This window comes from Microcaecilia unicolor, chromosome 4 (assembly GCF_901765095.1).
Source record: "Microcaecilia unicolor chromosome 4, aMicUni1.1, whole genome shotgun sequence".
NCBI lineage: Eukaryota > Metazoa > Chordata > Amphibia > Gymnophiona > Siphonopidae > Microcaecilia > Microcaecilia unicolor.
Genome location: NC_044034.1, coordinates 365,899,746 through 365,925,026, shown reverse-complemented (window position 1 = coordinate 365,925,026; position 25,281 = coordinate 365,899,746). Strand labels below are relative to the sequence as shown.

General features: G+C 44.5%; 1 protein-coding gene across 2 annotated transcripts in view; it reads left to right on the top strand.

The window, feature by feature from the left end:
• The window catches only part of EFHC2 (EF-hand domain containing 2), a 169,557-nt gene that overhangs the window by 90,227 nt on the left and 54,049 nt on the right, over positions 1–25,281 (top strand). For both annotated transcript variants that reach the window (XM_030199702.1, XM_030199701.1), the window contains 2 exons: positions 2,595–2,737; positions 14,616–14,812. In XM_030199702.1, coding sequence (XP_030055562.1) covers positions 2,595–2,737; positions 14,616–14,812 — 340 coding nt within the window. The remainder of the gene's footprint in view (positions 1–2,594; positions 2,738–14,615; positions 14,813–25,281) is intronic.

Genomic DNA, 25,281 nt, shown 5'->3' with positions numbered 1-25,281 from the left:
GTTTTCCACTCCCTCTGGAGTGTCCACTCTGTTACAAATCTTGGTATTATCCGCAAAAAGGCAAACCTTACCTTCTAACCCTTTGGCAATGTCGCTCACAAATATATTGAATAGAATCGGCCCCAGCACTAATCCTTGAGGCACTCCACTACTCACCTTTCCTTCCTCCAAGTGAATTCCATTAACCACCACCTCTGACGTCTGTCTGTCAGCCAGTTCCTAATCCAGTTCACCACTTTGGGTCCTAACTCCAGCCTGTCAGGTTTATTCAAGAGCCTCCTATGAGGAACCCTGTCATAGGTTTTGCTGAAATCTAAGTAGATTACATCTAGCACACGTCCTCGATCCAGTTCTCTGGTCACCCAGTCAAAGAATTCATTCAGATTTGTTTGGTATCTTTTACCTTTAGTAAAACCATGTTGTCTCGGATCTTGTAACCTATTGGATTCCTGGAAATTCACTATCCTTTTCTTCAGCATTGCTTCCATTACTTTTCCAGTAACCGAAGTGAGGCTTACCGGCCTGTAGTTTGCAACTTTTTCTCTGTCACCACTTTTGTGAATAGGTGGATAAAGTTAGGACAGCCTTTTTGCTATCTTAATTTTATCTGCTTACTTAGCTGGTTCGCGGACTGAATATTGGTACTGACTGGCTAAGTTAGCCACCCAAACTCCGCCTCCAGATTGCCCCCAACTATCTGGTTAAGTGCCATTTAATATTAGCAGCCAGCCAGCTCAGTGGGGATTAACTGGGCAGGAGCCTCTCCTGCATTGTTAAACCTCCTATGATGACTCCAAAATGCCACTAAACTCCTAAATGTAGGAGCATAAAAAACTGGTGGCAACAGGGGCCTTCTGGTTATTGACACAATGTCCCTGGAGGTCTCAGAACGTATAAAAAGAAATCAGAAAAGAGGGGTCCTCTGGCTCTCAGCCCACCGCTCTGACCGTTAGGCTGCTTCTGCACTCCACATGGAAATCTCTATGGTCATTTTATAGCATAAATGTTCTTATGCTGCCACAATGATGTCCGTGTCTCTTGTTTTTCCTGTACATGGTTTGGACATTTCAGTTCATAAAATGGATGTTCATGCTGGACAGCGCCAGCACGTGGACGTCCATTTCTCACGTATTTCAGTAGATCTTGTTTTAAAATACTGTCACCACCATCGACATACTGACCTGGATCTCCTTGTACCGAGTTGAACATCTGTTCTAAAATCTGTCTCCATATATCATTATAAAATATTAGAGCCAAAACAGTAGAAATCGATTGAAGCTGGGAACACGTATGCCTGCTCGAGAGCAAATGTAAATGACCATGTGTAAAGTACATATATAAATATTCTATAAACAATGCATGTAAATTATGACTCTGCACGCATTCTGCCGAAACTCCACCTCAAATGCGCCTGGTACAGGTAGCTTAAATGTATATACCTTCTTGGCACTGCGCATACTTTTTATGTGTCTGACTGTAGGATAATTTAGTAAGAGCCCCTTTACATGTGTAACAGAAATGCCTTTTAAAAACTGTGTGTTTTTTTTCTAGCAAAAAAGGTGCCGGTACTCAAATGCCAGGCCACCCTTCAGGGATGGGGTGATCACTGAGGGACCCACCCCACAATAGCCAGGACCCCTGCAACCAGAATCTATGACAAGGCAGAATTGGTGTGTAGAGCCTGAGCTCTTTCATTAAAACATGGGGACCATGGGTCAATTGTAGCACACAACGGAAGAGGTGTTGGTACTCAGTACCCCCAAGTACCCCCTCAAAAAAAGCCCTATTTAACATGATCCCCAAGTGTACCTTGTCATTGAGGTCAACCATAGACTTCATTGTACTCTGGCCTAGACCTTAGTGCAGGGGCATAGTCATGGGTGGGCATGGGAGGGCCTCAATCCATCCCCTTTTAACTCAATGCCTCCCAGCTACAGTGTGTGTTGTTAGTGTAGCTGGTGGGGATCCCCAAGCTCTGCCACCTGAAAACATTCTCAGCCTGCCGAACTGCTGGGCTGTTGGAACCATGGCAGTCAGCTGCAATGCTCTCAGCACATGTCCAGTTTTCATGCATGCTCAGTTTATGAGCAAGAATTGAGCATGCCTGGGGTGCCAGTATTGGGGGCTCGGAGCACTGCCCTGACTGCTGCAGTGTTCTGATGGCCTGGGGTTTCGGCGAACTGAGAATGTCTTGAGGTGGTGGGGCTTGGCGATTCCCTTCTGTTATGGTATTCAATTTTTAAGTTTGGCTGGGGGAGCAGGGGTCACAGGGGGTACCCATTGGCCTTGCCTTTTGACTACACTACTACTTCAGTGTTCTCCGGTGTGGTCTCTCACAAACTCCACTTATACTGCTCTATTGTTGATTGGTGCAGAATAGTGTGTAAGTGTAACTTCATTTTCAGTACATGCTCCTCTTTCCATTCTCTGAGGCTCAGCTGTATCACTTTCATGACACACCTCGATCTGACAGTTCTGTTCTCTCTATATTCTCTTTTTATTGGATTATTATGTGGGACGGAGCAGATAAGGATGATGATTATTGCCCTGCAGTGAGGTCTCCTCCCATCCCCCTTTTCTCTTTTCCAAATTAGGCAAGGTCTTGAAAGTCATGTGCTGAGATTTCTGGCCATACTTATTACTGACAACCCAATCGACAAGGATCGGAAGTTCATCGTTTCCTATTACCTCAGTGATGATACAATTCAGGTGTTTGAGCCTCCACAGCGAAACTCAGGTAAATTCTAGACTACCAGGAGCCAGGCCACGCTGAAACCCTCATACATGCATTTCTCTGTTAATATCATGTGGCCCTGCAGTCAAAACGATTTAGCTGACTGGTTAAATCACTTGGAACCGCTAATATTCAGTGGCACTTAACTGGCTAAGGGGTCCTTTTACAAAGGCGCGCTGAAAAATGGCCTGTGGTAGTGTAGACGCACGTTTTGGGCGCGCACAGAATCATTTTTCAGCGCACCTGTAAAAAATGCCTTTTTAAATTTTTTGCCAAAAATGGTTGTGCGGCAAATTGAAAATTGCCATGCGCCCATTTTGGTTTGAGACCTTACTGCCAGCCATTGACCTGGCGGTAAAGTCTCATGCGGTAACCGGGTGGTAATGACCAACATGTATCAAATGCCATTTGGCGCATGTCTGATATGCGTGCCAAAAATTTCAGATGCGCGCCAAAAATGAAATTATCACAAGAGCCATGCACTAGCCGAGTGGTAACTCCGTTTTGGCATGCGTTGGGTGCTCATAGACACTTACACGGCTTAGTAAAAGGGCCCCATTTTGGTGTGCATTGGGTGCTCATAGACACTTACACGGCTTAGTAAAAGGGCCCCATTTTGGTGTGCATTGGGTGTGCATAGACACTTATGCAGCTTAGTAAAAGGGCCCCATTTTGGTGTGCATTGGATGCGCATAGACGCTTACGTGGCTTAGTAAAAGGGCCCCATTTTGGTATGCATTGGGTGCGCATAGACGCTTACGTGGCGTAGTAAAAGGGCCCCATTTTGGTATGCATTGGGTGCGCATAGACGCTTATGCAGCTTAGTAAAAGGGGCCCATTTTGTCGTGCGTTGGGTGTGTGTGGACACTTATGCAGCTTAGTAAAAGGGCCCCTAAGTACTGCTGAATATCAGAGTTAGTGCTGAACACAAAGCCAGCTATCTTGGGGGCATTCCAGGGGCGGAGTCAGCATTTGGCTGCTTAAGTGTTGATATTCAGCACTTAAACGGCCAGGGTTAGCGCATAAATGGGACGACATACTTTTCTCATGTCCAAAGTTAGGCATCTAATGTTGAGCGCTATTTATAGAATAGCACTTAGCCCGTTTTTTTGGCACCATTTCTAGAATTTGGTCCTATGTATTAAGAGGGTAATTTTATAACTGATTGCCTGGATTGAGAGGGCAAAAAGATGTCTGTTCTATAAAGTTCAAGGTCAAGCTCATCTTTATTTGATATACCACTAGGGGACATACCATCTAGGTGGTTTACAATAATAAGAAATAATAGTTAAAGCGGCTAGCCAGAAAACTGGAATTATAAATCTTCAGAAAAAAGAGAAAGATAGTAATAAGGAAAAGAGATACTGTGATTGCAACAAGCTCAGTGCCATAGCATGGAAAATCCCCAACCTGGGGCCCTGAAATCTAGCAGGAAAAGGTAAGGTTTAAGAGCTACCTTAAATTGTTGCTGTGTAGGCAGCAATCGTAAATGTAAGGGAAATTTATTCCATAATCTAGAAAAATCTGATGAAAAGCAGGAACTGGTAAAAGATGATGTGCGGATCAAAGGGTACCACCACTGGAGTAAGGAGCTGAGTAACAAGGAAGAGTTGTTATGGAGGAGTAGCCTAGTGGTTAGTGCAGCAGACCTTGATCTTGGTGAATTGGGGTCGACTCCCACTGCAGCTCCTTGTACATAAGTACATAAGTAATGCCATACTGGGAAAAGACCAAAGGTCCATCGAGCCCAGCATCCTGTCCCCGACAGTGGCCAATCCAGGTCAAGGGCACCTGGCAAGCTACTCAAACGTACAAACGTTTTATACATGCTATTCCCGAAATTGTGGATTTTTCCCAAGTTCATTTAGTAGCAGTCTATGGACTTGTTCTTTAGGAAACGGTCCAACCCCTTTTTAAACTCTGCCAAGCCAACCGCCTTCACTACGTTCTCCGGCAACAAATTCCAGAGTTTAATTATGTGTTGGGTGAAGAAAATGTTTCTCCTATTTGTTTTAAATTTACTACACTGTAGTTTCATCGCATGCCTCCTAGTCCTAGTATTTTTGGAAAGCGTGAACAGACGCTTGACATCCACCTGTTCCACTCCACTTATTATTTTATATACCTCTATCTTGTCTCCCCTCAGCCGTCTCTTCTGCAAGCTGAAAAGCCCCAGCCTCCTTAGTGTTTCTTCATAGTGATTTTGGGCAAGTCACTTAGCCTTTCATTGCCCCAGTTACAAAATAATTACCTGTATATAATATGTAAACTGCTTGGATTGTAACCACAGAAAGGCAGTTTCCTTAGCCCCAGCAGCAGATGAATTCAGAAACTGGTGGGTTGTGTCCATCTACCAGCAGGTGGAGATAGAGATTACTAGACTGAAGACAGTGATACTAGACGACCAGCCCCTTCAGCAGTCAGTATATTTCTATCTCCAGTAAGTGTCTTGCTCTGAGTTGCGTCTATGGTGGAGGAAGCGGTTAAACATTGAGCGAAGGGAAGACTAATAGAAACTAATACAGGAAGAGGAAATTTGCAGCGGGAATCTGTGTGGCAGGCTGCACAGATCTTTTAGCGGCAAGTGTTTCTCTTTCCAAGGAACCTTCTTCCTGCATGGAGGTGGCAGGAAAGCATGGCATTTTACCTCCTAATGCTGATGCGGTTTCCGCTCTGCAGTTTTTGGCGGGTTCAGAATCCTCCCACCACCGACAAAGTCTGGCACTACGTCAGCGGGGAACTCCGCTTCGACATGCGCTGCTTCTCCAGGGTTCTTGCCCGGGTCTGCAGGTGCAGGGGAAGGTTTTTCCATGGAGTTAGATTCTCTATCTTGCCCTACACAGACCCTGCTTGAATACCTTCTACAGCTCCCCAAGTCTGACCAGCTTTGTAAGGGTTCAACTCGGTGCAGTCAGTGCTTACCATCAGGGCCGTGCCAACGCGGTAAGCGAGGTAAGCGTGGCAGGGGGGCGCCGTCCTCTGGGGGGGCACCCCGCCGCGCCATGCTTGCCTCGCCGTCCCGCTCCCATGTCCCAACTGCCCGCCCTCTTCTCCCCCAAACAAAATCTCTTTTAAATTTATCTCCGTCCGGCTGGCAGGGCAGCGAAGGCGCAGCGTCAGTGAAGGAGGCGGCGCTCCCAACGTCTCTATTAGTCTTCCCTTCTCTCAATGTCCCGCCTTCTTCTGACGTCATTTCTGATGTCAGAAGAAGGCGGGACATTGAGCGAAGGGAAGACTAGTAGAGACGTCGGGAGCACCGCCTCCTTCACTGACGCTGTGCCTTCGCTGCCCTGCCAGCCGGACGGAGGTAAATTTAAAAGAGATTTTGTTGGGGGGAGAAGAGGGTGGGCAGTTGGGACATGGGAGCGGGAGGGCAGGGGAGAGAGGACAGCGATCATCTTCACGGGGGGGGGCGCGCCCGCGCGCTCCAACCGCTTGTCTGCGGGGGGGGGGGGCGCAGCACCCGATCCCCTGCGGGAGGGGGGGGCGCCACCTGATCCCTTGCAGGGGGGCGCCACAGACCCTTGGCACGGCCCTGCTTACTTGTGGAAGGTAAGCCCATCTCTGGACACCCTCTCGTTTGCTTCATGAGAGATTTGCTTCTGACAGTCCCCAGTCAAACCTCAGCCTGTGTCATGAGACCTCAACGATATCCTCAACCAGCTGAAAGAAGCTGCTTTCGAGCCGCTTGATTTCTGTTCACTGAAGTTCTTGTCCTGGAAGGTCTTGTCCTGGATGGCTGTAACTTCAGCTTGCAGTGTCAGTGAACTTCAGGCCTTAGTAGCGGATCCACCTTACATGAAATTTCATCATAACAGAGTAGTTCTCCGCACGCACCCTGCCTAAGGTTGTATCGGAGTTCCATTTGAATCAGTCTATCATTCTTCCAACGTTTTTTCCTAAATCCCACGCCCATCCTGGCGAAAGTGCACTGCACACCTTGAACTGCAAGCGAGAATTGGCCTTTTACCTGGAGTGGACTAGGCCCTACAGACAGTCCACCTAGCTTTTTGTTTCTTTTGATCCCAACAGGATGGAGGTCGACATCGGGAAACACACAATCTCCAATTGGCTGGCAGATTGCATTTCTTTCACTTATGTCCAAGCTAGGCTGACTCTTGAGGGTCATGTCAAGGATCATAATGTCAGAACCATGGTGGCACCAGTAGCCCACTTGAGATCAGCCTCTATAGAAGAGATTTGCAAGGCTGCAATTTGGTCTTTGGTCCACACATTCACATCTCACTATTGCCTTGAGCAGACTCGATGAGATAATTTGTTTGGATAGACAGTTCTGCAGAATTTATTTGGGGTCTAGACTCCAACTCCCCTCTCCTGGGCCCATTTTGTTCTGTTCCAGGCTGCACTCTCAAACAGTTTGTATATAGTTTCAGGTTAATTTGAATTAGAATTCGCAGTTGTGAGTTCCTATTGTCTTACTGTTGTTGTTTTCGGTGAGCCTGATAGCTAGGGTTTCCCACGTGTTAGAATCAACCGACCTGTTAGTCCCCGGAGAATGTGAAGATATTTACCTGTAGCAGGTATTCTCCAAGGACAGAACTGTTGTACTGATGGTCCCATGCTCTCGCAGTGGGCAAGAAGGCACTTGCAAATGCGCGGTGGGAGTACTGCTATAAGCTCTTAAAGAGATAGTATGCTAAAAAAAGCGTTCCGCATGGGGCGACTTGGATGACATCACCCACATGTGAGAATTAACGGCCTGCTGTCCTCTGAGAATAAGTACAGTATCTTCACTTTATTTAAAGAACATCTTTAACTACATCTTCAATTTCTCCTGGATTATTTTAACTTGCTATCCACATTGGATTTCAGGAACTATGTACATTCTTAATAGATCTCCATGCAGATCTGAGGAGTAGACTAATGGTTCTCTGAGGACAAGTAGGCATAATATTCTCACTTGTGGGTGATGTCATCCAAGGAGCCCTGTACGGACACTACCAAGTACACTGTCACTTTAAATCTTTGAGGCAGTGGCCCCACTGCGCATGTGCGGGTGCCTTCCCGACTGACGCTCAAGGGTGGGATCAGCAGTCTGTTGTTTTCCATAGAGCAGAGAGGTTGTGTTTTTAATCTCATCACAGCACGTCAAACTTTTGAATTTTGGTGCTTTCCCTCTTCGTGACTTTTTTGAGTTCCTATTTTTTTTCTTTTTCTTCATCTATTTGTTCATTTTATTGAAATTTTCATTTTTTTTTTTATTTTTCATTTTCGGCCTTTTGGGACCTTTTAACCCTTCCTATGGCCAAGAAGTATCAACTATTTTTATGTACGTGACTACTCAAGCTCCCAGGGCCATAGTGCCTTTTGACTTAGGATGCCGAGTGGCTTTAAGAAGTGTACTCAGTGTAATAGGATCATATCAGGCACAGAACCCCATAATTGTGTTCAGTGCTTAGGTCCAGAGCACTGAGATATTCAGTGTAACCTCTGCCTGCATATGCAGGCCAGGACCCTTGAAGCCTGCAGAATCCAACAACAAAACGTTTTTGGTTCTGCATCGACATCAGCATCCACATTGAGCATGGCAGGAGATTCGGTACTTGACGCAGAACCTGACATTGATTGCACCAAAGCAGCATCAAGGAACCTCAGTACTTTGTACCCATAAGGACTCTACGTCTTCGTCATTGGTGTTTACATCGAGGAACCTGTAGCATAGAAAACCTAAGAAACATCACCATCATTCTCCTTCTAGGTACTCGACCCATACCTCCCCTGTATCAACATCATCGGTGCATGGGAAGTATGTCGCAGTGACCGCTCTCCATCTCATTTCACACCGAGATCCTTCCAGATCTTCGAGATCTCCCACACTTGCACAGGTTGTAGCCCAAGCTGCATCCATACATGCTACCAGCTGGCAACAACGCCAACTCTCCACAAGGAAATTTGGGCTATGCTCAAGGAGGAGCTCTCAGGGCTACTGCAGTCGCAGTCCTTACCGGCTTTCAAGGTGCTTGTTCCAGCCTCTGCTCAGTTTGTCAGTGCATCGGAGAGACAGTCATGGGAGAGGTCCCGCATGCTGGGTCTGTTTTGACCCTCCAGTGCAACTAGAAACTGAATGACACATGGGTCAACATCACCAGAAGAGGGTTCTCCAGCAATGGGAACTCATAGATCTCGACGCACCTTGGGGCAGAGCCAACACTCCAGTCATCACTCTCTTCCATGTACTCCCCATGAGCAGTACTTTGAAGGGTCAGACTCAGATCTCTCCTGGGAGACAGATCCAGACCCACAGGAGTTCTCAGATGAGGAGTTCTGTGGCATTCCATCTGATTTGTCTCCACCATGGGAGGAGCCAGCATTCGTCCATGTGTTAGGCACGCCCAAGTCCCGCCTTCGCTACGCCTCCAACATGCCCCCGTGAAATCTGGCCATCCCTGCGACAGAAAGTAGTTGGGGACGTCCAAAATCGGCTTTCGATTATACCAATTTGGATGACCCTGTGAGAAGGACGCCCATCTTCCGATTTGTGTCGAAAGATGGACATCCTTCTCTTTTGAAAATAAGCCTGAGAGTACTTTATCCTTTTGCAGAAAAGGCAGAGGAATTCCTTAAAATTCACAGAAAGCTTCTCAACTGCTGTAAATATTTATTTGAAAAATTTATATACCACCTAACAACTAAGTGGTTTACAAAAAAAATTACATAATCATGTCCTACATACATCATCAAGACAGGCCTTTAATGCGTTTAATGTCTCTTCCCACATCTCTGCCTTAGCAGTGGCAATGTGATATCTCTTATGGGTCAGAGTGTCCAACCTCAATTCTACAGTTAAAGAATGTCTAACAGATGTTTCTTGTAGTGGAAAGAATTTATTTGAAGGCAAAGTCTAGGAGGTGGCCAATCTAATCAAAAATCATGCAGATACCATTAAGACTATCTAGGCCACAAACTTCTTGTCTTCTACCAGAAGATTTACAGGAGGATATCAATGTTGTGAGAGAATCTGTGAGACCATTAGATCATGAAGGAGTACAAGGGGCACTCAGGGAGGACAAGGCCATAGTGGAGAGACTGAATGAATTCTGTGCTTCGGTCTTTACGGAAGAAGATGTAAGAGATCTATCTGTACCAGAAATGGATTTCAAGGGTGGTGATGCGGAGGAACTGAAAGAAATCTCAGTGAACCTGGAAGACGTATTGAGCCAAATCGACAAAATAAAGAGTAGAAAATCACCTAGACCGGATGGCATGCACCATAGCATACTGAAAGAACTCAAACATGAAATTGCTGATTTGTTCTTAGTGATCTGTAACCTGTTATTAAAATTGTCTGTAGTACCTGAAGATTGGAGGGTGGCCAATGTAACGTCAATTTTTAAAAAGGGTTCCAGGGGTGATCCAGGACATTAGAGACCAGTAAGCCTGATGTCAGTGGAAATATAAAGTAGTGGAAACTATTATAAAGAATAAAATTATGGAACACAGAGATAAGCATGGTTTAATGGGGTAGAGTCAGCATGGATTAAGCCAAGGGAAGTCTTGCCTCATGAATTTGCATCATTTCTTTGAAGGCATGAATACACATGTGGATAAAGGTGAGCCAGTTGATGTAGTGTATCTAGATTTTCAGAAAGCTTTTGACAAAGTTCCTCATAAGAGCCTCCTATGGATTGGGAGTTGGTTATTGGACCGAAAACAGAGAGTGAGGTTAAATGGCCATTTTTCTCAGTGGAGGAGGGTGCATAGTGGCATGCCACAGGGATCTGTACTGAGACTGGTGCTATTTAACATATATATAAATGATCTGGAAATCGGACCAAAAAGTGAGGTGATTAAATTTGCAGATGACACAAAATTATGCAAAGTTGTTAAAGCTCATTTGGACTGTGAAAAATTGCAGGGAGACTTTAGGAAATTGGAAGACTGGGCATCCAAATGGAAGATGAAATTTAATGTGGACAACGGCAAAGTGATGTACATTGGGAAGAATAATCCGAATCATAGTTACCAGATGCTAGGGTCCACCTTGGGAATCTGCATCCAAGAAAAAGATCTAGGTATCATTGTAGACATTACATTGAAATCTTCTGTTCAGTGTGTGGCAGCAGCCAAAAAAGCAAACAGGATTGTAGGAATTATTAGGAAAGAGATGGTAAATAAGACCAGGAATATTATATCTTTATCGCTCCATGGTGCAACCTAACCTTGAGTATTGTGTTCAATTCTGGTCGCCATATTTAAAAAAAGATATAGAGGCATATTTTCAAAGCACTTTGGGAGGCTAAGTTCCATAGGTTTCTATGGAACTTTGGGAGGCTAAGTGCTTTGAAAATGACCCTGATAGTGGAATTAGAAAAGGTTCAAAGAAGAGCGACCAAAATGATAAAGGGGATGGAACGCCTCTCATCTGAGGAAAGGCTAAAGAGGATAGGGCTCTTCAGATTGGAAAAGAGACGGCTGAAGAGAGATTATGATTGAGGTCTACAAAATCCTGATTTGTGTAAAATGAGTAGAAGTGAATCGATATTTTACTCTTTCAAAAAGTACAAAGACTAGGGGACACTCAATGAAGTTACAAGGAAATACTTTTAAAACAAATAAGAGGAAATATTTTTTCATTCAATTAATAATTAAGCTCTGGAACTTGTTGCTAAGAGGATTTGGTAACAGCGGTTAGAGTGTCTGGGTCTAAAAAAATATTTGGACAAGTTCCTGGAGGAAAAGTCCATAGTCTGCTATTGATCTAGACATGGGGAAGCCACTGCTTGTCTTTCAGTTGTTAGCATGGAATTTTGCTACTATTTGGGTTTCTGCCAGGTACCTGTGACCTGGATTGGCCACTGTTTGGAAACAGGATATTGGGCTATTTGGACCATAGGTCTGACCCAGTATGGTTATTCTTATGTTCTTATGTTCTCCAACTATTATATGGCAAAATGTCATTATATTCCCACTCTTCCTCTGCCTCAAAGGGCTACACCTCAACCCTCATGTCCAAGAGGTCAGAAAACCCAATTGCCCTCTCAAACTAAACAACAACCTTCCTTTTGACTGCTTCCTAGAGAGCATTGCCACCGTACAGTTGTCCGTGCCAAGCGACCTACCAGTCGGAGGGAGGCTCATCCTCTTTCAACAGAAGTGACCTTTCATAACCTCCGACTGCTGCTTGCTACATACCATCCATCACAGTTTTGCTTTGGGTTGGCAAAGAAAACCTGCTGACCATCCACCAAGAGAGTTTTGTTTCAGCTTCCTCCAGCTGAGTTTACTTCGAGAGGAACTCTTGGCCCTCCCTTCATTGGAAGGTATCCTCAAGGTTGTGAGCATTTCCAAATGCATTCACTTTGGTCTATTGAGAAATGCCTTGTTCTCCATCCATCCACTTTCCCCCTTCTGTCCTGAGCCTGGGTAGAGAGGTAGAGTAGCAGTGAAAAAACAAACAAACAGAAAGAGAATGGGGGCCACCCCTGGGCTTGCATTAAAGAACACTGAATCATACCTTTAGACTAGACCTGTTACAGCCTAAACTAAACATGTGGTGGGCAATTTTGAAACAGGTTGCCTTAGCTGGGGGAGGGGAGGGCAAGTAGGCACTAGTTTTGAGTCTATTCTATAAAGATGCATAGGTGTCTATCCAGCTTTTAATCGAAAGTAATCGCCGGCTATTTCCCGACACAAATCGGGATATGGCCGGCGATTTCGCAAAAGCGGCGAAAAGCGTATAATCGAAAGCTACATTTGTGATAGCTTCGCCACTTTCCCTTCGCCTCACCGGCAAAATTTCAAAGGGGCGATAAGCAGTATTTCGCCGGGTTTACTTGGTCCTTTTATTTTCACGACCAAGCCTCAAAAAGGTGCCCCAACTGACCAGATGACCACCGGAGGGAATGGAGGATGACCTCCCCTTACTCCCCCAGTGGTCGCCAACCCTCTCCCACACTAAAATTATTAAAATACAAACCTTTTTTGCCAGCCTGTATGCCAGCCTCAAATGTCATACCCAGCACCCTGACAGCAGTATGTAGGTCCCTGGAACAGTTGTTGTTGGTTGCAGTGGACTGCAGAAAGGCAGAGCCAGGCCCATCCCCCCCCTACCTGTTCCACTTGTGGTGGGTAATGTTGAGCCCTCCCAAACCCCCCAAAACCCACTGTACCCACATGTAGGTGCCCCCCTTCAGCCCTTAGGGCTAGGGTAATGGTGCACACTTGTGGGCAGTGGGTTTTGGGGGGGATTTGGGGGACTCAGCACACAAGGGAAGGGTGCTATGCACCTGGAAGCTAATTTGGTTGTTTATAAAAGATGTTTGAAGTGCCCCCTAGGATGCCCGGTTGGTGTCCTGGCATGTGAGAGGGACCATTGCACTACAAATGCTGGCTCCTCCCACGGCCAAATGCCTTGGATTTCGCCGGGTTTGAGATCGCCGGCAGTTTTTTCCATTATCGCGGAAAAACAAAACTAGTGATCTCAAACCCGGCGAAATCCAAGGCATTTCGCTGGCCCACATCGTATTATCAAAAAAAAAGATGGCCGGCCATCTTTTTTGAAAATACGGTTCCGGCCAGCTGTTGCGCCGGCGCCAAAATAGATCGCCGGCGACCTATTTTGCCGGCGACGTTCGATTATTCCCCTCTATGTTTCTTTGTAAAATAACCTCTCAAGAGCCGCACAATCGCGGCTAAAATGCACCTGGAGCTGATATTGAAACTGTGGGAGATAGCCTGGCTAACTCCAGCGGTCCGCGTTGATGCCGGATATTCAGTGCTTGGCCGTTTCCGTGACTGGCACTGAATATCTGGTTTATTTTTGGACAGTTTGAATTTAACTGGCCAAGCTGATATTCGGCATTGGCAGGTTATGTTTAAACCAGGCAAAGATATTCTAGGGTTTCACGTGGCCAAATATGGCTGCCAAACTGAGATTGAAAATGACCACATAGCTGGTTATATCAGGCGATATAACTGGCTATCCACTAGCCGCTAACTGTCGATATTCAGCGGGAGACAGCTGTCTGTCTCCTGCTGGATATTTCCAGATAGCTGTTCCTGATCGATTAAATGGTTTTGAATATTGGGGCGGGGGGGGGGGGGGGGGAGGGCTGTCTGCATACACTTACACCTTCTTGGGAGTGAATGTAAGTGTACAGGGCTGAAATATGTGCATAGGAGCATGCTTGATAACCTATGACTCTGCCACACTCCGTCCAACAACATCTACCCGAGGGTCACATAAGAGTATGGGTCTTCTTGTCCTCCACATATTTTTACATGCATAACCCTTGGGATAATTTTATAACAGCCACTTTATGCATATTAAACAGGGTTAATCCCCCATAGTGGCAGTGTGGTATTTAGTGCTGCTGCATATACGGATTATTTTAGACATCAATGCTGTAATTGATATGGTTGCCACCACTGCTGCTGAATATTAGAAAAGGTAGAACATAAAATGAATAGAAGTAAATGAAAATAAACAGGATGAGGGCAATTATATAAAACGTTGCCTAGGTTGAGAGGGCAGGATGGCGCTTGCTTCAAGGTTCTTTTATAAACACATAGCCATCTAGGGGAAAAGCAGCAGAAATTGAAAGCTGTGGACATTTAGGCCTGCTCAGGAGCTGCTGTAAATGTATATGTGTATTTTAGAAAGAACATATGTAGCTCTACTATTGCACCCACACTGTGCCCAGGCTGTACTCCAAGTAATGGCATAACTTCTGCTCATTCACTTAAAGGCAGTATAGGAAGCACAGAATAAACATAAACATACCCACAGGTCGCACAGAAGTACACGTGTACCAAAATCCCAATATGTATATGCAGGAAAAAGTTTTTATAATTATGTCCTCTGGCTTTAAATCACCCAGAAGTGCAGATTTCACTAATTATTTACAACCATGTCTTGCAGGAATAATTAGTGGCAAGTTTTTGGAAAGAATTCGCATAGCAAAACCTGGGCAGGAGACGTTTAAAAGTGAGATGTCTGAATTCTTTACAGCTCAGGATTTATTTGTTGGTGCTACTGTTAATTTGTTTGGTCACATCTTTCATTTGGTGGATGCTGATGAATACGCTTTCATCTACATGGAGAACAATGCGCATGAGGTGAGTCAGCCCTTACTGTGTGTGTGTGTGTGCATGTGTGTGCGTGTGGGTTTTCGAAGTTGCTGAATGTTGCTCCATTTCATAAACCTCACCTAGCAGCTTGGCCTAGAGCAAAGCTGAAGCTGAATCCTAATTTGCTTCGTTACCATAGAACCTTCTGGTGTACATTCAGGCTTTAAAAAGAAAACAAGAAAAGTGGGCCACATACACAGCCACACATAGATACAGTAGTGTGTAGGTATGCTTCTCTGCTTGTAGAGGATTCGGGACTGAGTGTGTGATTTTATTTATTTATAACACAGTTTATGGACCGCTCTCTCTTAAATTCTAGAAGGTTTACAAAAAAACATTAATGAAAACAATCTAGAATAAAAAAACAATGCCTTCAATACAAAAACAATCACAAAAAAAATCACAGATCCAAATCAAATAAACAAAACAGTATACAAATTAAAATATGTGTAGCAGGATGTATGTTTGTGGAGTTTGCGTGTGCACAAGGAAGAGTATATACATGGGGTAGTGGTGTGTGTTCAAACGTTTAGGTGTTTAGGGGTGTGTGCAATGCAGTGTATGAAATGCTGTTTTTTGGGGGTATGTGTGGGTTGTGTGTATGTAGAGGTCTGTGGGACTGTGTATAAGGGGTTTAGTGGATGGGTGGGAGGATGCGTTTGTTGTTATGGAATTTGTCATGCAACTATGCTTCTTCGTGCTTTGTAAGTATTTCTTCTGAGGCTTGTTGCTACAGACTTCAGTACATCCTGTTCACTGTAGCCAGAGGCCTGATTATGGTTATCTCTACAAACCAGTTTTAGCTGGACATGTAGGAATAACGGTTGGTAAAACATGAAGTAATGACCAAGCACATGGGCGGAGCCCTGTGTATGTGCAGGATTTCTCATTGGGTTATTTATGAGGTGGTGCTCTGTGATGGAAGGTGTATATAAGTGACTGGAGATCTAGTGAACGCTGGAATATATCCTTCTGGTAGGTAGGGCATATTCCCTGGAGGGGGAGGGGGGGGGATGTGTGTGCTTTTCCCTCCCCCCATGACTATGGGTGGAGACTTGGTCTTTGCAGCTAAGAATCTTTTATTCTTTCTTTCTTTTGTTTATTTCTCTCAGCTTTGTGTCCTTCATATATGATAGTTTCAATGTACCTTACTCTGTAGAACTTCTGAAGCTCAAAGCCAGTGATATGTCCTGGTGAGGAACAAACTTGCCTTCCTCTTTTTCCCTTTTCTCTGAGTTCAGACTGATTCTTTTACAACTACCAAAGTAACTGATGTTAGGTTTTGTGAGATTACTAATGTTTGCTACAGATACCAACTCTTGTTGTAGTGAGTAATAAAACCTCCCTTTTCCTGTCTTTTGGTCTCTGTCTGACTTTATTCTTCCAGAGAATAGCTCTAAACGCAGCATTGCAGTGTGTACATATATATTAAGTATTTCTGGGTGGGGTGATATTTGGGGGGCATTTGTGGGTGTGCAAGGGGAGTGGAATGTGTGGGGAAGGAGTGAAGGGGTGTGTGCTTGTGGTAGGGGTTGTTGGTTGATGAGTCTGGAAAAAAGTATTTTTTTATTTATTAGGATTTATTAACTGCCTTTATGAAGGGATTCACGCAAGGCAGTGTACAGCAGCTTATATTATATTAACAAAATAACAATAGTAAAATGTCCAAATATCAGCATAATACATAGAACAATGAGGTAAACAAAAGAAAAGGCAAATTAAATCCTAGAGGTAGCAATAAGATGATAGTGCCAGTAATACACAAATTTAAAAAGCACAGTAGATGAATTTCGGCAGAATACAAATGATATACCATGATGGGCAGCATGGTAGAACATTCATGATGTCAGCGCAATACAATGAAACACTTCAATAGCCAACATATTAAAACATTCATATAACATAATTACTATTTCTCACAATGTTGGCACCATACAATGAAGCATCGTACTAGGCAACAGAGGGAATAAGTGCAATTGGGACATATAGACAGACAAGATGGGTAAGACAATGTTTATAGGGATAAATAAGTGGATGGCTAGAGTGGAGGCAAATTATATGTACAATTGAGTAAGGTATGTGGAACTGGTCTAATTTACAGGGTGTGCAGTAGGCTAGTCCAGATATGGAGTGAGTGGATAGTCAGTCAGCACAGCCAGGGAGAAGAGCCAGGCTTTCACCTGCTTCCTGAAGTAGAGGTAGTCTTGAGTTAGACGCAGCTCCTCTGAGAATGAGTTCCAGAGTGTGGGGATAGCCAGAAAGTTTCCAGCTTCTGCCAGCCACTTCATTTTTTCCTGTCTTGATCACTCAGCAGCCTTTAACTACCTCCTGTAGGAAAGCTATGAGAATATTTGGGGGGGGGGGGGGGGGGGGGGGGGGGGGGGGGGGGAGAGAGGAGGGTTCATTCTCTGAAAACAGTAACAGGTTTTTGAATTCATCTGAGATATTTCAATTTGCTTCCAGCAAGCCAAATTTGGTGACTTTCTGTCTCGTGTTTGGAAGGCTATTTTTCCACAGATAGATAAGGACCCTTTTGCAAAATTCTTTTCATCATTTAGTTGGGTTGGAAACCATAAATAAATGTTTTACATCTGTCACACTCCCTCCCTTAAAAGGAGTCTGACATCATGAATTCTCTCACTGATCAATCAATTGCCAAGCAACCAGAGAACCCAATTGCCAGCCAGTGGCTCAAAGTCTCAGTTTTGTTTTCCTTTCAGTTGGGGGGAGACTGAAGTAGTGGGGTTCCAGTATCAATTAAGGTTGGAGTGTTAATGGAAGCGGAGAGAATTGCATGTGTGTTTGTATGTGTGTGTGTGTGGAGGGGGGGGGGGGGGTGACACTAAAAGAAGGGTAGATCAAATGGGAGGAGTGGAGAAAACAGCATTGAGCAGGAGAGGAAGGGACGAGAAAGGGCTGAGCAGACACACACATGTGCACACATACAGAGTATAAACATTGCAGGGTTGTACCTATCCAGAATCATGTCTTGTGCAACATGCCGCCCAGTGCACTGCAGCCAAGAAGAAGAGACAATGGACAGAGAGCAATTGCTTCACTTTTGCATCGCTCGCACAGCCCTCGGTACTGTCTCAAAAGATCACCTTTGCAAAATGTGTGAACTCATGGAGTTTTCAGTCTCTGAGATGAAGTGGACTGTGTGTATACTATGCTGTAAATTTTTGAATCATCAGATCTTGTCAGTTACCACAGGCATTCTTCTAGTGATCATCACTAAAACTCAAAGCATCACTTTAAAGTCAAAAGATGCATTGAGTAATAGCTGTATAAAATGTTTGCTATGCCTCCTGTTTGCTGCATTTCCCAGGAATTCTTTGGAAGTCTTTATTCTTTGCAAATCAACAAACTGGTTCTTTTCCAATTTTTACACTTCATTTCGCATACATGGCAGTTTTTCTCCGTCCCTGTCACAGATTCACTGACAGTCATGCACTCATGAACCGTAACATCCTTGAGAACACTTGATTTACAGCGGTTCTTCTGATGACTCTCAGGATATCTCTCTGGAATTCTCTGTAAAACACTGAACCTCCATAACCGCTGATCCCCCATTAAGCTTGCTCTTTTAGGTCAGTGCATGAGTTCTCATATCCGTTATGATACAAAAACATACTCCCATAGATCATCTCCATTACCTAATGCATTCTCATCATCTCTATATTCTCTATTAAAGCCAAGGATTGCTGGCAAAACTCAGCAGTTCCCATTTAAAGTGAATTGAAATAGTGGGACATATTTGCAAGATCTCTACATAGATTAAGACTATTAGCATGCATTCTGCAAAGGACCAGTGTATTTCACAGGAGGATTCTTCAAATTGTGTAACCTCACTTTTCCTTTTTTTCAGTAAATTATTGTCCTCAGTAACCCTTTGTAGCCCCCCAGTAAAAAGAAAAAACATGCCTGCAGACCCCAAACTATCAAAGCTTTATGTTGACTGACTCATGGTAAATCTTTCTGTCAGGTATGTGCAGATTTTTTCTGCAGTTTGTCTAGTTACAATTCAATATCGTACTGAAATCTGAATCCATATGCAGACCATTTTTTGTAAATACAATAAGAGGATAAATGAAAAATCAGCCTTACATAAAAGTCATTATCCTTTACCATCTCGGTATTTTTCCCTTGTCTCCTCCTGCACCCAGGAATCAATGAATCTCCAATCAATTTTTTTTAAAGAGACTTTCTGGGAGCAGTTTTCAAACTATTTTTACAGCGAGAAAAAACTGGACATGCCTTTGCTCTGAAACTTGCTGAGAGTGCAAATTACACACAGTAACTTCCATCAGGATATTTTTTTTTTTGTGGGTAGAATTTTATTGCAAAAGTCTACAGAAAGATCTGAAAATGCAATCTACATATTTACTTTTCCTTCTCCTAAAACACACCCTAGGAATGCTTCCTGTCCAAGAATACACATTATAGAATAAAGCACATCTCTAGCTGCATTAAAGGAGGGCATGTTTCAGATGGCTGATTATGTTGGGGATAAAATTGGCTCTACAATGTGGTGCCAACATTTAGGTGCCAAGAATGCACGCAAATGATTATGTGTGTGCAAATATACACACAAATGCCAGTATTCTGTACAGTGGTACCTAAATGCAATGATGAGTAGTTTGAAGGTGGCCGTACACAGGGGCGGAGTTTGAGCAGAGCATTGGTGAGGTGCACAGATCCATGTATAAATTATGAAGTGCTATAATTTATGTGCATTCTGTAGCGTCCCTCCAGACCAGCACAAACAGATGCATTATGCACTTCTACCAGCAGATGGAGACAGAGAACCACTGACTTCTAAGTAATTTTTAAGTCGGCTGTGCAATCCCCCTAGAGTCAGTCTATTCTCAGTCTCCAGAAGATGGTAGATGTGGTAAGTCTGTGCGGTCTTGGTCTGGAGGTTAGGCCTAGGGGGTCTTTATTTTTCCATTGTAAAAAAAACAAAACAACAATTTAAATTTAAAATTAAAAGAGTGAAAAATGGACTCTTTTTTCTTCCCTCTCAGAGCTGCATGTAATTTTCTTGCTGGACTTAGACGGAGGCCCGTGAGGGGGATTCTAAGCCTTGGGGGTGTCAAACCCGGATGGCCAGGTCCCTCCCCCCATCCCGCACCTCCCCTGTGATATGTTGGTGCCTTGGCTGACCCACTGTGTCTGGAGACAGATATTCTGTGTAGAGAGCCTCTGGGCTCTGCCCAATGTTAAACCCCAGTCATCTGAACCCTTGCTACTGACTCTTTATTTGGGGTTTTATTCTGGTAGCCTGCTCCTTGCAGCATAAACCTTTATCTACCTCTGGTTTCCGTGCCTTTGGGGCTTCTGTGGGCGTCTGCTCGGCTTAGTTCCTCGTAGTCCTTCAACATGAGTGGTGGCAGGCTTAAACGCTGCTCTGTTTGATCTCGGAAAGGTGTGAATGACGCCATGCATTGCCAGTTTTGGGCTGACTATGAGGGGGGGCCAAGTTGGGTGTAGCTTGGGTGCCTAGTCTGTCGGTAGACATGTTGGACTGTGGAGACTCATTCTCAGGCGATTCGTGTAATTCAAGCTCCTTTATGTGTTTCTTCCCTGGCCTGTTGTGGACATAGTTCTGCAGAAGATTGAGCTTCATGATTTTCCAGTAGTGTTGATTGCCCCAAACTGGCCTCACAGGCTGTGGTATGGGGAGCCTATTCATCTGCCACTCACGGAAGATCTTCTAATGCAGGGTCCCGGTACGCATGCCAGATCCAGCTCCATTTTCTGTTATGGTCTGACTGTTGAAAGTGCCCATTTAAGAAAGAAAGGATGTTCAGGTTGAGTCATCACAGTTCTTTTGAGCTCCACGAAGTGGTCTACTTCTCTGGCATATATTCGTGTCTGGTGTGGCGAGTGAGGTATTGCGCTACTTGAAGCTTCCGTGCCTGAGGTTATGGACTTTTTGCAGGAGGGCTTGATCATGGGGCTTGTTTTGGGGTCCCTTTGGGTTCAAGTCACAACTCTTGCACACCAGTCCTTGAAAATTAATTTTTTTTTATTAATTTTTTATTGCTGCTGATGGTTTTGTTTTCTGTAGCAGTAATACTGCACTTCTGGGGTCATTTCCCTCGCTCGTTACCCCAGCTCATACCCCCACCCCTTTGTTCAAACTTGCTATATATTTTGACTCATCAGTTAGGGAGTTGGATTAGATATACTTAGAAGGGAAGGGAAAAGGAAGGATGTAACTTGTCAATTTTTGGTTATCTGTGAAAAGAGGACACTTAAGTTATTTGAGGCTCTTGATAAGTAATATCTTATGAAATCTTTGAGGTTATTCTATAATGGGAGGCCACATTAGACTGTTCATCTCGTAAATGCATAAATGTTTTATAGTATGAAGGGATAAGAAGCTAGTCGATAGTCCACTAACAGATGAGCGAGCAAACAAAGAGGACTATACACAATATGTGTAGAAATTTACGGTCTGATATTCAAAATGATCTAAGCGGGCAGGAGAGGAGAGGTCGCTCAACTACCGATTTTCAGCACCACTTAACCGGGCAGTGCCTCTCAATATCGGCTCTAATCAGTCATCAGAAAAGTGAGCAGGTCGGGCGGTACAGGGGGCTCAAAAAGTGTCCTAAATGCAGCTGATTAGTTGTGGGGGTGTCAGCACTAAATTTTGGCCGTCGGGTCCCAGCTCAAGTGTTCTGATTTCCTTCCTTCCTCAACCCCTCCTCCCCCAAAGCCCATCACTTCCAATGGTTTTCCCCCTCCTGGTTTTCTCTGTTATTTTCATATATGTCATTGTGAATGGTATCTGAACATTAAACAAAATGTAATGTACGTGAAAGGGAACCTGAGTAATACATAACACAGATTTTAAATTACTTAATTTCTTTCTGTAAGGAACGAATTTATCCAATAACATATCACCCATGTGAAAAATTAATTTGCCCCCAACCAATTGACCAAATGTAACTGATGATTTGTTGATTGAACACAGCCAGGTTTGATTGCAGACAGCCTTGTTGAATCTAAACCTCACCACAAAGTTTATACAAGAATATTTTTACTGCTGTAATTGCCTATTGCTCATGTTTGATCTGTTCTTACTGTACACCGCCTTGAGTGAATTCCTTCAAAAAGGCGGTAAATAAATCCTAATAAATAAATAAACCTGAATATCCTTTCTTGAAGATGGTTTTCTTGGTTGCTATTACTTCTGAGTGTTGGATTTTGGAGTTGCAGGCATCTTGTGCCGGGAACCTTTCTTCCTTTTTTTGAGGGAACGTGTTGTTCTGACTTGTGCCTTCCTTTCTCCCCAAGGTACTGTCTGAGTTTCATGTCAATCAGTCGGTGATGTTGCTTGTCCTAGGGGAGTGGGGAAGTTCAGCCAACCAGCAGCGCCTACGAAAGCTGGATGTTTGCAGGGCTGTGCGCATGTTGGTGAAGAAGGCGGAAGAGTTTCGGCATTCGGACCGACTCTTTGTCCTTCTGGGCAGACATAAGAAAGGTGAGGCAACATCATAGGCAACCATAGCACAATGGATCAAAGAAGCAGCTTCGTTTGCTTATCTTTTGAAGGGGAAATTAGCTCCCTCCTTCTTCAAGGCTCATTCCACCAGATGTCAGGCTACCTCGTGGGCACAGAGTTCTCTGGTTCTACCTCAAGAAATCTGTAAAATGGCAGTGTGATCATCCTTGCATACATTTGTATGTCACTATCACGTGGATGTGCAAGCATGTCAGGTTGCATCCTTTGGAGCGTATGTGTTGCAGGCGGGGCTTCAGGGGTCCCACCCTTAGTGGAAACTGTTTTGGTACTTCCCATTTGTCTGTGCCAGTCTGGAGGGATGCTATAGAAGGAGAAATTGGGTCTTACCTTCTAATTTTCTTTTTTTCAGTCCCTCCAGACAGACACAGAGCCAACCCGTTCTGCACGGTCAATGTTGGTGTGTCCGAAGAAGATAATTTTTTGTGTGTACTTATGGTTATAGCGAGTTGTGTAGTTTGCTGGTTTATACTATGGTTTTGTTTTGTTTCTTCTGCTCATATATATGAAAAAAAAAAAAATCCCAACCAAATCCAAAGATGATAGACCAGTTGTCTAGGGACATCTCATCTCTGATGCTTGTTCAGGGGAGGTTCTCTTTTTGGTTGTGGGGCAGCAGCAACACATGATCATCTGGGTTAGCTGGATGGTAACACTGAGAGGGACCTGATATGAGCAGTAGTTTTCTAAGGGAGGACATCTGCTTGGCTACTTGGGGACTGAGTAGGGAGACTGCTTGGAAGTCAGTGGTTCTTAGTGTCCATCTTCTGGTTGGAGTGCATAACCCATTTGTCTGGGCTAGTCTAGAGGGGCTAAAAGAAAGAAAATTAGCAGGTAAGACCTAATTTCTCCATTTTCAGCAATCTCGACGCCAGCGTTTACATGCTGTGTGGCTGGCGTAAGTGCTTACACCTAAACACATAAGTACATATATACCTGGTAGATGCCTACTTATAGATTAGGCTCCAAATAAGCCCCTTTATGGAATTTCTCTCTATGTGCTTTGAAAATTGTCCATAAGCCCTTATGGGTCAATATTCGAAGTGATTTTTTTAACCAGACAGAAATGGCTCCTGGCCAGTTAAATCAATTGTTTGGGGCCAACTGGCCATTTTCAGTGGCACTTAACCGGTTTGTGCCACTGAAAATGTATGGTTTGTGCCTATCTCAAAACTGGCTATTTTGGGGGCATTCTGAGGGCAGAGTCAGCACTTGGTCAGTTGTCAGGGGCGGCCCAACCATTAGGCCATCTGAAGTGGGGGCCTCAGGCAGCACTCTTCAGGAGTGGCGCCTTGGAGGGGCAGCATCTCCCCCTTCACGGCGTTTTACCTTACGATGATGTTCCAAACCCAGCAACAGCAGCAGTGATTCCCATACGCTGCCCTTCCACTGCCGGCACCTGACTCTTCTCTTTACTGCGGCTGCCTCTCTGATGTAAGTTCCTGTTTTGTCATAGGCGCAGGAGGAGACTTTGAGGAGGAGGGCAGCACTAGGAAGGTGGATCAGTTAGTGAAGAGCATTAGGAGACCGTCAAACCCTTTTCCTATGAACCAGAATCTCAGGGAGATGGTTCATGCAGAGTGGATTTCACTGGCAAAGTGGCCAGGGCAATGACTAAACTTTACCCTATTCTTACAAAAGATAGGGAGTCATTGAAGCCACTTACAGTGGATGCTGTGGTCAAAGCAGTCACAATGAAGACTACTATCCCAGTGGACAGAGGCACTGACCTGAAGGATCCTCAGGACTGAAGTTGGAGACCCTAATAAGTACATAATAAGTACATAAGTATTGCCATACTGGGACAGACCGAAGGTCCATCAAGCCTAGCGTCCTGTTTTCAACAGTGGCCAATACAGGTCACAAGTACCTGGCAAGATCCCAAAGCAGTACAATATATTTTATGCTGCTTATCCTGTTAAAGTGTAGTTTTGACCTCTCAGCTCTGGCGCTGCAATCATCCATTTGCGGGGGGCCTGGTGGGTAGAGCTTGTTTCAGGTAGGATGAAAAGGTGCTTGATGGCCCTGCCTTGGATCAGACCTTGGTGGGTAAAGAGGTCACAAAAATTGAGATGGATTCCTTGTTCTTTGCTGACGCCCTCTATGATCTATTAAGAGCTTTTGTGAAGAATACGTCCCTGCTAGTAGCGGCCCGGACGGCCCTCTGGCTATATGGTTCGGCTGTGAATGTACCTTCTAAGCCTAAAAACTCTGTTCTCTTCCTTTCTGGGGTTCAGTGCTCTTCAGGGAAGAACTGGATAAGTCAGTGAAAGTTTCGGGAGAAGCCAAAGTTCCCCAGTTGCCAGAGAATAAGCCCAAGGGGTTGGGGGTCCAGATTACTATGGACTAATGGGTCCTCAAGGTTATTTGCAAGGGCTATGCCTTGGAGTTTGAGTGTCCACTGCTGGATCTCTTTCTAGAGTCTCCCTGTTGCACTTGTTGAAAGGTGAGGGTGGCCAAGAACACTTTGCAAAGATTGCTGCTGCTGCAGGCTGTGGTTCCTGTCACTTGAAGAATGTGATTTAGGCAGTCATTCCATTTACTTTGTGGTTTCCAAAAAGGAAAGTACTTTTGGCCTATCTCGGATTTTAAGAGAGTGAACAGAGCACTAAAGATGCCCAATTTATGCATGGAGATGCTCCTATTGGTCATCGTACCAGTTCGGCACGGAGAGTTTCTAACCTCTGTGGATCTCATGGAGGCGTATCTTCATAGTCTTATTTGAAAGGTGCATCAATGGTTCCTTTGTTTTGCAGTGTTAGGGCAGCACTTTCAATTGTATGCTTTTCCATTCAGGTTTCCTAAAGCTTCTCGTACATTCTCCAAAGTGATAGTCGTGGTGGCAGCAGCGCTACGCAAGGAGGGAATTCTTCTTCACCCTGCCTTAGTGACTGGTTGATTTGCGCCAAGTCCTTTTGGAGAG